This window comes from Moschus berezovskii, chromosome 21, assembly GCF_049115385.1.
Source record: "Moschus berezovskii isolate FMDL1 chromosome 21, NW_MosBer_1.0, whole genome shotgun sequence".
Lineage (NCBI taxonomy): Eukaryota > Metazoa > Chordata > Mammalia > Artiodactyla > Moschidae > Moschus > Moschus berezovskii.
The window spans coordinates 46,845,121-46,859,775 of NC_142480.1; the positions used below are offsets into that span (position 1 = coordinate 46,845,121).

A 14,655-nucleotide genomic window follows, 5' to 3' on the forward strand; every position below is an offset into this window, starting at 1 on the left:
GGTCAGATTCTCACTGGTTAACTCTGAAATTAATCACATGATAGCATTTGCTGTGTTTTCAGTCTGTGGTGTTTGAAACCAAAAGTACATATTTTCCAGTCACATTCCTAGGACCTTGAGGTGGATGAAAGATAATGCAGATTATTAAAATACAGTTGTATTTACTTAAAAAAATTTTTTTAAAGAAGACTTTAGATACAGAACTTTCCTTAGCCAGGGAGTATAGATTAGAAGCCAGAAACTTTTTTTTTCCTTAGTAGCTAAGTCTGATGCATTGATTTTTTTTTAATTAATTTTTATTGGCATATTCTATCTCTGGGTTGAGAAGATCACCTGGAGGAGGGAATGGCAACCCACTCCAATATTCTTGCCTGGAGAACCCCCATGGACAGAGGAGCTTGGTGGGTCACAGTCCATAGGGTCACAAAAAGACACAACTGAGCGACTAAGCACATAATTGCTTTACAGTGTTGTGGTAATTTCTACTATACAGCAAAGTGAATCAGTTCTGCCCTTCCTTTTTAGATTTCCTTCCCATTTAGGTCACAGTAGCTATACAGAAGATTCTCATTTGTTATGTGTTTTATACATAGCAGTGCGTATATGTCAGTCCCAGTCTCCCAGTCCATCCCGCCCCCAGCCTCTTCACTTGGTGTCCATATGTTTGTTCTCTGCATCTGTGACTTTGTTTCTGCTCTGCAAATAAGTTCACCTCTACCATCTTTCTAGATTCCATGAATAAGTGATATTATGAGATATTTGTTTTTCTCTTTCTGATTTATTTCACTCTGTATGACAGACTCGAGGTCCCTCCACATCCCTGCAAATGGCACTATTTTGTTCCTTTTTATGGCTGAGTAGTATCCGATTGTATGTGTGTATCACATCGTATTTATCCATTCCTCCGCTGGTGGACATTTAGGTCACTTCCATGTCCTGGCTATTGTAAATAGCACTGCGGTGAACATTGGGCTCCAGAGCAAGGAAACAAAGGGAAGTGTTGAATGGGAACAGCAGCGTGAGGGGACCCTAACTGCAGTTTGTTTTTGGAAACTTCCCTCATCACAGAGGATCAGGGATTACCTTGTGGTTCGGTGATAACATGGAGGCATCCCTCAGACCTGAGGAGACATGGGGTTGTGCAGGACTCCCTCACACACACTGTGGTTGGAACCCCAGTTCTTCCCTCAGGGGATTCCCAGCCCTGTCTCCTCTGTCCTCGAGTCCTCAGCTGTCAGATCTGGATCCAGGCTGTCTGTTTAAACTTGGGGTCATTGGGCTCCAGAGAGTGGGGCGTCAGGAGCTTGTTGAAAAGATCCACAGCTTTCATGAGAGTCTCAGAGGACCTAGGCTCCAACCCAGCACTCCAGAACCTTTATCCCTGAGGCTCATTTCAGGAAGGAGCTAGACATGGGGCAAGAGGGACCCCTCCTGTGGCCAGGAGTCAGTAGGGAGCAGGCAGAGGGCTCTCTACCACAGTGTGTGGCTTCATTCATAGTTTTTTTTTAATTGAATTAGAGTTGATTTACAGTGGTGTGTTAATTTCTGCCATACAACAAAGTGACTCAGTTATACATATATGTATATAGTTCTTTTTTATATTCTTTTCTATTATGGTTTATCCCAGATGTTGAATATATTTCAAGGGTTCCCTTCTCTCCAGAGTTCCCTGTGCTATATAGGAGGACCTTGTTGTCTATCCATTCTGTGTGTAATAGTTTGCATCTTACTAACCCCAAACTCTCAATCCGTCTCTCCCCCAGCCCCCTCCCTCCTGGCAATCACAAGTCTGCTATCTACATCTGTGAGTCTGTTTCTGTTTTGGAGATAGGTTCATTTGTGTCATTGTTTAGATTCCATATGTAAGTGATGTCATGTGATAGTTATCTTTCTGACTGACTTCAGTTAGCATGAGACTCTCTAGTTGCATCCATATTGCTGCCAATGGCATTATTTCATTCTTTTTTATGACTAGTTCATTCTTAATTTCATCTCTTCCTTCTCTGAGAATTCTGTCCTTTCTAAAGTGATGCCTTGAGAAAAATCACCCAGAAAGGCATATTAGTGCCCCTTTAGTGGGGCAAATATATGAGGGGGGCAAATATATAAAGAGAGGTGCCAGGCCTGTGGGACCTGTGGTCCTTGTGGCCAGGCCACGGTGGGAGAGGATGTGGCCTTCAGGGCTGGGCTGAGGGGGTGGCTGGGTCCCCCTACCCCGGGGCAGTGGAGTGGATGGCACCCACCACCCCGGTCACTGCCTGGCCCCCGCCCCACAGTGCCGCCAACGTGAAGAAGTGGGAGATCGAGCTGCAGACCCTGAGAGAGAGCAACGCCCGGCTGACCTCAGCGCTGCAGGAGTCAGCGGCCAGCGTGGAGCAGTGGAAGCGCCAGTTCTCCCTGTGCCGAGACGAGAACGACCGGCTTCGGAACAAGGTGGGCTCAGCTGAGACCCTAACCCACGGGGAGTGGGGGGCAGGCATGAGACAGGGCAGCCAGGACCTCCCTTCCACTCCTTCCCTGCCCTCCCTCTACCTCCCGCCTGCCTTAGTAAAGGGAGTGTAGCCACGCACAGAAGTGACTTAATCTTTCTATTGAACCAAGTCTCATAGTTTGTGTTGCCAGGGGGAAGAGGAATCAATGGGAGACAGCAGCTTTGTCTCTCAAAGAGCACCCTCCCATCTGCACTGCGGGTGGGCCTTTTGTGGGCAGCCTCCTTTTGGTATTTTCTGTTGGTTCAGTGACCTTCCAGAGGGTGAGGGAAGAAAACAGACCGGGGAAATGGTGAGGCAGGATTGCTCAGAAACCCTGCTTCTGTGCAGACCACTATTTCTGAAAATGTGAGTTAGGAAGCGAGGACAGGAAGTGTGAGGTGGGGAGGGGGTGCCCACTGCCCTCATGTGCCCTCCGCCCTCCTACCTTGACATCCGAGTATCTCGACCTTTTTTCAGAATTCACCCATGCCCTTCTCTGTAATCAGTCCCTCACACTCTGATGTTGGGCTGAATTGATGTGGAGGCTTGGGGGCCCCCGGTTGAGGTCCCGGGGTTGCCATGCTGTTTTGCTGGTCAGCACTTTCACCCCACACAGTTGGTGACCGTGGTCTGCTTTGCAGATTTCAGGGTCCACATCACATTGAGACGGGGACTGGCTCCCCTCACCCCGTTGGTAGCCCCACCCTGTTCTGAGCGGATCCCCTGGAGACCGCTCACCTTCCATGTCTCACTTTGTGCAGATGGCACGTGAAACTGCCTCGTGTCCTTTTTGCACAAAGTGCTGATGGTGAGGGGCACAGGCCAAGTGCTGACTCTGCACCTTCCCTCCTGGGCTGGGCTCGTCTGCCTGCCAGAGGGATCGATCGCCCTCTTTTTCCAAGCCAAGAGCTGAGTTTTCTTGCTTCACGTCTGAGTATAAGAACCAAAGGGTCGTGCGGGGGAGTGTGGAGGAAGCGCCTGCTGTGTAACTTGCTCGCTGCGTGGGAAGCCCTGGGAACTTGACTTCCAGGGTGGGATGTGGATGTTGGGGGACCTCCGACAGCCCCCAAGGCTGGGGATGCAGATCCTGAGGGTTGCTGCAGTCATCTCTGAGAACTGTCCTCAAAGTGCCCAGTGCCCTTCACCCCGAGGACTGCCACTGTCCACTAGTGGGGACCCCATTGACCTGGCGCTCTTGTGTTACTTGGTTCCACTCCTGCCATCCACTCTGTACTGACACTCTGGCCTCTGGAAATTGCCCAGCATCAGACAGCAGTGCCAAGGTTGTCAGGCCTATACATCCCTTCCGGGGAGTCAAGCTGGGGACGGAGAGAAAGATGCACTCTGAGGATGTGGCAGGTCAGCTAGCAACTGTCATCTCTCCAGAAAGAGGCCCACAGCCCAGGCCCCTTCTGCGTGCATCAGTGGGGAAAGGTCATCTTGATTTAAAAGCGTTGGAAATGTCACTGAGTCCCACAGAGCTGCTCGATTCTCTACCCTGCTGGCTTCAGTTCTGGAGATACAACAGAATCATTCAGGGCATGATTAAAATAACGTGAACATCATTCTGGGGAGAAGCAGACAGATTCATGGGACATCTGGCCCCTACTTGTGACAGATCCTTAAAAGCAAACCTAGACCTACTGTCCTATGGCTGCAAGAGAAAACCAAAATCCTGGAGCATCCTGAAGCCAGGTTGTGTGACTTCCATGGCTTCTCTGGTATTAAGTGAGGCTCCGTATGCCAGTATGAGCAAACAGCCTGGGGCAGCCCCATAGAGTTCATTTGTAGCCACAAGAAAACATTTATAAGTGGTTAATTTAGGGTTTATTTTAAAAGAGCTGTGGCAACCTCCTGTTTAATGATTGAAGTAAACCCCATAGACTGCAGCCTGCCAGGCTTCTCTGTCCATGGAATTCTCCAGTGAAGAATACTGGAGTTGGTAGCCATTCCCTTCTCTGGGGGATCTTCCCAACCCAGGGATCAAACCCAGGTCTCCTGCATTGCAGGCGGATTCTTTACTGTCTGAGCCACCAGAGAAGCCCAAAGTAAACTGGCACCCCTGCTTTAACATGTGATATTTATTATTAAAGATTGACGAGCTGGAAGAGCAGTGCAGCGAGATCAACAGAGAGAAGGAGAAGAATACCCAGTTGAAGAGAAGGATTGAGGAGCTAGAATCAGAACTCCGAGAAAAGGAGACGGTGAGTGGCAGAGCTCTGAGCCGTGCTGCTCATGTCCCCTGGGCCTTGGCAGGTAGCCGTGGGACGTGTGATCGGCCCTGGCAGCTGCCCGGACAGCAGCACAGAGACAGAGCCAGGAGCCACACCAAGGCAAAGAGCCCAGAGCAAAGGCCTGACCATTACCCTGTGCAGCCTCCTTGTGTTTATTATATATAGTCAGTCTCTCAGATCCAAGAGGAGTTGGACGTTTTCAAACGTTCTTGAAAACTTTCATAGATGGTCCCTCATCAGAAGTTGAGTTCTGCTGTCAAATTAATGCAGCAAGAACCCCCAGTCACACAGTCATTTATCTCCTGGGGGGACAGAACAGCTAAGTACAGTGACTCCCCTCTGTACGAACGAGTCCCATTCTGATAGCGTGTTCATAAGTCCAGTTTTTTCGTAAGTCCAACAGAGTTAGCCTAGGTACCCAACTAACACAGTCAGCTACGTAGTACTGTGCTGTAATAGGTTTATCATACTTTTCACACAAATAATACATAAAAAGCAAACCCAAAAAATAAAACATTTTTAATCTTGCAGTTTAGTACCATGAAAAGTACAGTAGTATCAGCTACCTCACCACTGCTTTTACACTTGCTTCTGGACATCCTGGACTTGAAGTAAAGATACTATACTTCTGTCCTCTGTACAGTTCTGTGTAGTAAAGTACACAAAATCTCAGCCACGTGTAGAGGATGCTTGCATGTGACAATGTACACCAGGCACGTGAACTAATTTATGCAACTGGACATGCGAATGCACGTTCTCATCTTTGTAAGTTTGCAGCTCGAAGGTTCGTATGGAGGGGACTCACTGTCCACAGAGGCTGGAGACTGTGGGCAAGTTAACAGTCCTCTCTCAGCCTCAGTTTCCCTACAAAAACAGGAATCATACTTCTCTTTTCATGGTGGTATGCCGGCTTCATGCTTTAATTCACGGGACATACTCAGCCTTTAGAATTACCTGATGTGTATTAGGTATAACATCATCACCATTATTTACACAGACAACACAGGTTCCAAAAGCTGCTTCCATGACTGTAACCACAAAGTTGGGGATTTTCAAGAATACATTTTATCTGACTTCCTCTCATATTCTTCTTCAAACATCTGTCCCCTGTAGGAGTTGATAGACCTCCGAAAACAAAGTGAAATCATACCTCAGCTCATGTCAGAGTGTGAATACGTCTCTGAGAAGTTAGAGGTAAGAGCGGGGAGCACATGCACTTTGACTCAGGTGCGAAGACATCCATCATGTTACCCATTTCTCCAAGGCCTCTCCCATTCTCGCCTCGCTTGGTGAAAAAGAGTGACTTCGGATTCCTAAACAGCCAGTGTAACTACTTGCTGGATGCCTGCTCTGCCCCCAGGGGAAGACTCAGCTGTGTCTGCCTTTTTGTTTTTCCACTGACACAAAGGTGTCGTGTGTGTAACTGTAGTGCAGGTGGCTGTTTCCTGCCGACAGAAGTCCCTGCAGACCCACAGAAGGGCCAGGAAGGAGCAGGGGACAGAGGGGGAGCTAAGGGAGAGCCTCACACCAGGGACTGTTCCACTGCCCCAGCCAGTGACCTTGGATATGACCTTGGGCAGGCACGCCCCTTCCTGGCCTCAGATTTCTGATCCACAGGAGTGTTTTCAGGTCCTTCCTCACCTCCGAGGGTCTCCTCACTTCTAGAGCACTTTGTTCAGGCACACAGCCTCAGTGTTAGTAACTGGTTCCTGTAACACATTTTTAGAAGGCCTCATTTTATCCCAAAAGATGGAAGCTCTTGTTTGCTGTGAAGAATGATCACGTAAGGACTCACAGCAGTCCCGCCATTGGGAGCTTGACTGTCTCCATGGCAACACCACAGGACAGACGGTGCGCAGACCCACAGTCCCTGCGTCTGGCACGGCCAGTGCTCCCTCACGGATGGCCAGCGCCTGGCCTGGGGCCAAGGAGGCCTTGCCGTCTCAGTGGAGACAAGTCACTCTCCCATTCATGCTGTTTCTCCCCCAGAATGGAACCCAGAGGGGGCCCTGCCAACAACCCTGGGCCTGGGGCTGAAAACCCCATGGGCTGGGATGGCAGATTTCCTCTGCCAGGCACTTTATGAAAGCATCGCTTGGCACCAGGCTGCTTTGGGCAGAACTCTGAGTTCTGCGTTCTCTGTGGGCATCGTTTTAAGATGAGATCTGTGCTGGTAAACAGCAGGAAGGAGGGGCACACACCTGATGTCCGGGGAGAGGGAGGGCACTTGACACCTCCAGAGAGGCAGGCCCACTGTGGGGACTGACTATCACAGGTCTCAGTGGGCTCCTGCTTTGTTCCCAGACCCTTTTTTCTGTCTCTTTTTTTTAAAAAAAATATTTGTGTATCTGTTTTTGCCTGCACTGGCTCTTCATTATTGTGCTGGGGCTTTCTCTAGTTGTCATGAGCAGGGGCTACACTTTGCTGTGGTGCATGGGCTCCTCACTGCAGTGGCTTCTCTTGTTGCAGAGCTTGGGGGCTTCGCTAGTTGCGACTCCCCGGCTCTAGAGCAAAGGCTCAGCAGTTGTGGTGCATGGGCTCAGTTGCTCTGAGGCCTGTGGGATATTCTGAGACTGGGGATCGAACCTGCGTCCCCTGCATTGGCAGGCAGACTCCCCTCCACTCTATCTGCAGTCCGTCCTCTCTCCTTCCGCTGCAGGCGGCAGAGAGAGACAATCAGAACCTGGAGGACAAAGTGCGGTCCCTGAAGACGGACATCGAGGAGAGCAAGTACCGACAGCGCCACCTGAAGGTGGAGCTGAAGAGCTTCTTGGAGGTGCTGGACGGCAAGATTGACGACCTCCACGACTTCCGCCGGGGCCTCTCCAAGCTGGGTGCCGACAACTAGGTCCCGCGTGAGTCCCCAGGATGTGTGTGACCCGCAGTAGTGCTAGGGCGTCCTCCCATTCGCGTGGCTTCTGTCAATGCAGGCGCGGTCTGTCGTGTTTCCAAACCAGGGGTGCCGTCCACCCTCTCCTCTCCAGAATAGAAATCCCCCCTCGCTTCTTCTCTGGCCTTGCGAGGTCGTGGATGACTGGACGATTCTGACTCAGGAATCCAGAACTAGGTCTACCTTAAACGTTTACGCAGTCAGGGCAGGGATGTTTATATCTTCCTTAAGGGCTGTTGCAACCATATGAACTGGAGAAAAAAATAGTATTTTCTAATCCAAATAGGAATAGCGTTTCCACCTCCTTTTTTTTTTTTTTTTTTTTGAGTACAGTTCAGAGTATTCGAATGTCCACCAGGCTCCAGTGCATGGGGCGTGGCCATAGTAACTTCCCTCTCAGCATATATAGAGATGCTTTCAAACAATGACTTGGTAGATACTTGTCCTGAGAGGAGACAAGTATCTCCTAGGGGTGTTTCCTGGCTGGGGAATCACCTACATCCACTCAGCCCACTTCTACCGGCCCTCCAGTTTATAAGGTTGCGACAACGTTCCTTTTCTTGGTTTTACTTTCTGAACAGGTTACTGTGCTGTGGGGACAGCACAGAGTGAGGGTGCCTAGCACAAAGTAGGTGCTTAATAAATATTTGTTCAATTAAACGTATACAAAGAATTTAGTGTTTTAATCAATGCCCACCCCCCTCCTGCCAAAGCCTTTGTTGGAAAGTCCCCCGTCCTGATGCACTGGGTCATTCTTTATCAGTCATGAATGTGACTTTGTGAGCAGACTCGTGGGTTGGCTTAGGTGGCCCTGGGGCGGGGAAGGTGGTGGTGGAAGCAGCAGGAGAAATGGTCTGAGCCTCCCCCAACCCCGGGAGCCCATCCTGGTTCTCTGTCCCAGGGTAGGGGTCGGGGGCACCTCTGACACTGCAACCACTCTTCCTGTCCAAGAGTGAGGTCTGGGGATTCCAGGACTGCCGACTGTCCCTGGTAGAGGAGCTGCCCAGGGCTTGGGATTTAGGGTAGGATCCTCTGTTGGGTTTAGATAATTGAAAAAGAAATCACACAGGCCCACGAGGGAGAGTGGGCTCGAAGTGACCAAGCCTCGGCCTTAGAGGAGTTCTGCCGAGGTCTGGTTCCTGGGAAGGAAGGGACCAGAGCCGTAAGCCTCTCCTCTCTCACTGAGTTTCTTAGTGGAGCAAGTAAGTGGACATTTCATTTGCCCTGTGCATGACACAGTTGTCTGAATTTCCCTGGCTGTAGGCATTTCTAATTGCCTTTGACAGAGGGGGAGGCTTTGGTGCCCCCATACCTGCTTTGAGAACCGCTGTGAGAACTTCTCCCTCTAAAAAGGTTTTCTCACATGTTAGAATTTATCCCTGCTGAATGTAGATAAGCAATAAAATAGTCCGAGGAGGTGGGCAGGGGACACACGGATGTGACTGTCCACATCCTACTGTTCTCTTTCGTGTCGCTGAGACATCTCCCAGAGCGAGGAGGTCTGGTTTGGGATGGGGAAAGATGGGAGGCTGGTGGTCTGGAGCACTGGGGCATGCCAGGGAGACCTGCAAGCAGAGTGGGCGGCTTTGGTGAGGTCCACTGGGCCGGAGACAGCCCTCCTGATGGGTGGTGGGGCTGCTGGCCACGCCCCTCCCTGGCGCTCCAGACAGCTCTCAGGGCAATGGTGACCTGGAGAGCTAGACTGGCCCTGGGTCAGCCCCGTGGCCAAGTATCGGGATTCTGAAACCTCAGTTTGGGTCACCTGACGCCCACCACCCCTGTCTGTGAGGCGGTTTATTCACCTAGAAGGAGCTGTCCTAACTGTCCTGAATACACCCAGGGGATGTATTCATTAGAGGATAGAATTGCCAGAGCCACCCGCACATTCTGGAGCAGCAGGACCATGGGCGTGGTAGGCTGCTGTGTCCCTGTGTGGTTGAGACCCTTGACCCCTGTCTGCCGACAGCTGAAGAGTTGGGTGAGTGCTGGCAGGTCTAGGTGAGGAGTTGCGAGCCCCCTTGGGGCAGGCCCAGCTGGCTCTACACCATGCAGCCCAGGAGGGGCACCCCTCACAGGGAAGCTGACTTGGGCTCAGCAGGGACAGAAACGTGGACTCTCAGTTCCTTCTGCTTTTCTCTAAAAATCTTAATGGTTCTTCATTTACTTTCTTTAAAAGAAAAAAACAGGCCCAGGACAACCTCAGCAGTCTGTTGAGAGTCTGGCCCTATCCGACAGCCTCTGGATGTCATGATAATGACCCACTGTATTTGTCTCAGTTCCCCATGAGCCAGTTTACTGGGCCCTTGTTTATTAGGAAGTCCAGCTCCCCTCTCGGCACTCACACGCTTCGGTTGCCTCGATCTTAAGCCAAACGCAGGTAGGCCATAAACACCACCCCCACCCCCACAGGCACCTCGGCCACGTTGTGCTGCTGGAGGGATTAGAGCCAGGGCTGCATCTTTGTTCCGAGTGGTGTCTCCTGATTTGACATTTCTAAGACTGGCTGCCTAAATCCTGATGAGCTTTCTTTTTTTCTTTCTGCATCTATAAAACCCTGGACTAAAACAAGCAAAATAAAATTTGGAAGCCTTCAGCCATAATGATCCTCAAAAAGAATTTTCGTTTCAAGTAAAGACCCACTGGATGTGTGGTCCAGTGGAGGGTGGGGAAGGGAGGTGAAATCTTCCTAGTACCCAGGGAACAGAAAACCACCCGAGTGAGAGGCCAGGACAGTGTGGTCAGGCCTGGAAAGAGGGTGAGTGTCTACCCGAGACCTGGAACTTGGGTGCTCCCTCTGTTCCACACTCCCTTGCAGGCTGTTACTCTGGATCATGGTTGAGTAAGAGAACAGGGCACAGATCTTTCCCCGTTTTGCAGAGGAAGTAGAGACAAGCTACTCCCCCAGGTCAACCAGCTAGTGAGTGAGCAACGGCTTGGGTGGCATCCGGGTCTCCTGGAGACCCTGGTCCTATGTCTTCCTACCCATGTCACAGCAAGTGACGACTTACAAATGAGCAAATCAGAATTACATTTGTGTTCATTACAGCAGTGAGTTCCCTTTTCAATGATTCTGGCTTTGCAGGGATCTTTTTAAGAGATCGTTGGTTAAAATGATGTGGGTGCTCAGAGAGGCCAGAGTGATGAGATGCAAATGCTTTGAGTCTTTTATCAATGGCTTTCATGGAGACAGAGCTGTTTGTTCAAAACAAGCAGGAGGCCCCAAGGTGGCAGAGCAGTAAACAGAATGCTGGTGTGGGGAGGGGAGCAGTTGGGGGTTTGCCCATCACTGCCCACCCCCTTCCCAGACTGGAACCAGCACCAGGGAGGGAGCAGGTGGGCCAGTGGTTAGAACAGGTTGAATGGGATCTGACCAACCCCCGGGAGGACTGTCCACTGTCTGGGCTGTTGGTCTCCATCATGCAGGCTCCTTGTGGACATCTCTAGGCTTGGCAGCCCATGGGCACAGCCTGGAGGGTGGTTGGCTGATGCCTGACCAGTGGGTACTGCATCTGACATAAAACATCAGGCAAAGGCGGGGGATATAGTTAATGTGCTGCCCAGAGGTGTCACTATTGCCCATTGTGAAAAGACTCCTTTTCTGTAAGAAAGACTACTTTTCCATAGAAATCAGGGGCCACTCTGGGTGAAAGCCAGAGCCAACCACAGACTGTGCCAGGGACCTTGTTGTGGGACATCTGGTGTGGCCAGGTGCACCTTTAGAAGGCAGGCAGGCAGGCAGCCGAGATGGGACTTAGCAGAGGCCCTCGATGGAGGCTGCCCTCTAAGTCAGAGGGTGCCCTTTAAGACAGAGCCAGCCACTGCACTCTCCTCACCACTGAAAGTGACTGTTTTGGTCATTTGTCCTTCTAAAAGCTATGTTGATTCTTTTATTCATTTGAAACGTCACTGGGTATTGAAGCACTGACAATGTAAACTAGAAGCCCGCAAATGAACGTCCGTATAGATTTTTAAATGATGTGCATGGTTGAAAAGGACCCTGACTTCTGATTGCATGATTTTCCCCAAAAGAAATATATATTCTGGGGATGGTGAGTGTGATGGATGGTGAGTGTGATGGACGGCATGGAGAGGGGGATCCTGTATAGAAACGTGTATTGTGTTACGTCTCTTTTGCATACATCTATCTCAAGAATATGGGTTTCCCAGTTCCTTTTTAAACACCAGCCAGGAAGAAGGTGATTATTGTAGGAATCTGGCAGCTGAGAGAAATGGTCTAGTGAACTTTGGAGTGTGTCTCTGTGGGGGGGCGGGGGTGGGAGGGAGTGAATGTGTTGGGGGAGGAAGCAGCAAGGAGATGAGGGAGAAACAAGGCAGGGTTCTCAATTATAAAATATATGTGTAGCTAAGAGGAGTCTTCAGTAATCCTGGTGGTGATGCTATATGTTCTGATATCCATCTTTGAGAAGAAGAGCTTGTGAGTCTTTTGTTTTGAGCGGAATTGTACAGTGCCCTACTCTCTTTGACGAATGCAGAGCCTTGTGAAGAGGGGCCCCCCCACCCCCAGGCCACACAGATCCCTGATGCACCTGGCAGGAGCCCAGAGAAACCACGGTGGAGTCCAGACTGTGGGATGCTTGACAGGTCTGATGATACCCAGCTATGGGGAGTGTGTTACTGTTCTTACCCTGTGTTCCACTTTTAAAATCCTGACTTTAAATAAACTGTTATAGCAGTATCTTATGGTGTGACAGACAATTAGGCATTTCTTGCATCACATAGAAGAATTTAATGGTAAGTGTGAGGTAGTTGAGTGGACTCTCCCAAGAATACTGCGTTGTTGTTTTTTTTTTCATGCATTTTTGGTACATAAATAATATATACTTTTTTTTAAAGAAGAAACTACAGATGAATGAAAAGAAAAAAAATCACCTGTTGTTATACCATCTGATTATAACCACTGTTAACATTTTGGCATATATCTTTTCAGACATTTTTGTATGCATCTATATAAGTTTTATTACTTTTTTCATGAGATGCAACCATGTTATACATATTATGCTGTTTTCACTTGCTTTTTTCCTTTTAACACTATACCGTGACTATATTTCTATGTCAGTAACTGTGTAACAGCATCATATTTAACATCTGTGTAGGTTGTACTTTCGGTACTTATGTTGTTTCCAATTTTATATGGTTGTGCTCAAGGATATGATGAAATCCTTCCTTCTAACATCTTCATGAACTTCTCAGAATATTTACTTAGGAAAACTTTCTAAAACTGGACTTGCTGGCTCAAAGTATGAAGGGTGGTACAAGCACTCCCTGTCTTCTCCCTGACTCCTGGGCACATAGGAAACACCACTTCCCAGCCCCTAGAGTCATTCAGGTCTTATTCCTAATTATGGCCAATGAAGTGTGAGCAGCAGTGACATGTGACACGTCCAGGCTGAGACTCTGTGATGCCCCTGGACAGGTCTGCAGACTCCCTGTTGCCTTGGTGACATCCCAGGGCTGGAGCCTCTGTCAGCCGGGGTCCCTGAGTGACTGTGTGGATAGCTCCCCTTCTCCCACTATGACACGGCCCCACCTGCATAAACCTCAGTTCAGTTCAGTTCAGTTCAGTCGCTCAGTCGTGTCCGACTCTCCGCGACCCCATGAATCACAGCACGCCAGGCCTCCCTGTCCATCACCAACTCCCGGAGTTCACTCAAACTCATGTCCACAGAATCGGTGATGCCATCCAGCCATCTCATTCTCCGTCGTCCCCTTCTCCTCCCGCCCCCAACCTTTCCCAGCATCAGAGTCTTTTCCAGTGAGTCAACTCGTCTCATGAGGTGGCCAAAGTACAGTGTGAATAAAGAATAAATGTTAAGTCTTAACACTACTGGCATGTCAGGGTTATTTTGTTACTGCAGCACACATAATGTATCCTGACTAAGAATACAATATGCACATGTTGGGGACTTTCAATATGGGGCTTCCCTAGTGGCTCAGCTGGTAAATATCTTGCCTCAAATTGCCTTCCAGAAAGACGATACCAAATTATACTCCCGCCAGCAGTGTGTGAGAATGTCTGACTCCCTCTTTTGCACTGGTGTTACTGTGGGGACCATGGGGCTAGTTTTGATATGCATTTTTTTAATTGAAAGTGTGACTCTCCCTAGCTGAAATATTTATTAGATTATATTCTTTTCTTGTTTACCCAGTCATCTTCTCTGGCCAATTTTCTCACAAGGTGTTTAGCTGTCTCATTGATTTCTAAGAAGTTGTTTCCCCAGCCGCCCTCACTGCCCCCTGATTAGCTGACTCATTGATTTCTAAGAAGTTGTTTTTCCCCTAAAATATATATATTTTTTAAAGTTCCATGTATGACTTGGACTAAAAAAATTTTTATTTTTAGTCAACTTTATCTTTTCCTTCATGACTGCTACCTTTGCTGGCCTGCTTTTAAAGATCTTTGCATTTCTGATTTCAAGTTTGTATGAATTTTCACCAGTCTTTTATTTGTGTACTTTTATCATTTTGTTTAAGCAATTAAATCTGTGATCTATTTGGAATTTATTTTCCAAATTCCAATAAATTTGGAATTTATTTTCCAAATTACCCCAATATCACTTATGAGGAAACCTTTCCTTTCTCTACTGATACAAGATCCCATTTTTCACTGTGTACAATCCTTATATATCATAAACATCCTTCTGAACTTTCTGTTGTGGTCCATTGTGTACATTTTGGCACTGGTACTGCATAGTTTGATCATCTCAAATGTCCCCGTTTAAATAAATATGTTGATATTTCCAAAAGAACATCAGGATCATTTTGTAATATTTATAGAAGAACTGGAAATTGAATTGTGTAAAATTTATAGGTTACTATAGAGAGAATTGGGCTTCCCTGGTGGCTCAGATGGAAAAGAATCCACCCGCATTGTGGGAGACCTGGGTTCAATCCCTGGGTTGGGAGGATCCCCAGAGGAGGGCATGGCAACTCACTCCAGTATTCTTGCCTGGAGAATCCCCATGGACAGCCCTGGTGGGCTGTAGTCTATGGAGCTGCAAAGAGTCAGACACGACTGAGCGACTTAGCACAACACATAGCG

At 48.7% G+C, this 14,655-nt stretch overlaps 1 protein-coding gene across 3 annotated transcripts in view; it reads left to right on the forward strand.

The window, feature by feature from the left end:
- HOMER2 (homer scaffold protein 2) overlaps nucleotides 1-13,171 on the forward strand; it is a 97,641-nt gene extending 84,470 nt beyond the window's left edge. For 2 of the 3 annotated variants that reach the window (XM_055417899.2, XM_055417898.2), the window contains 4 exons: nucleotides 2,277-2,433; nucleotides 4,565-4,675; nucleotides 5,819-5,899; nucleotides 7,365-11,863. In XM_055417899.2, coding sequence (XP_055273874.1) covers nucleotides 2,277-2,433; nucleotides 4,565-4,675; nucleotides 5,819-5,899; nucleotides 7,365-7,553 — 538 coding nt within the window. In that variant the 3' untranslated portion in view covers nucleotides 7,554-11,863. Of the gene's footprint in view, nucleotides 1-2,276; nucleotides 2,434-4,564; nucleotides 4,676-5,818; nucleotides 5,900-7,364; nucleotides 11,864-12,088 lie in introns of those variants that run through there. The other variant, XM_055417897.2, reaches the window with a different exon arrangement.
- The last annotated feature ends 1,484 nt before the right edge of the window (nucleotides 13,172-14,655 follow it).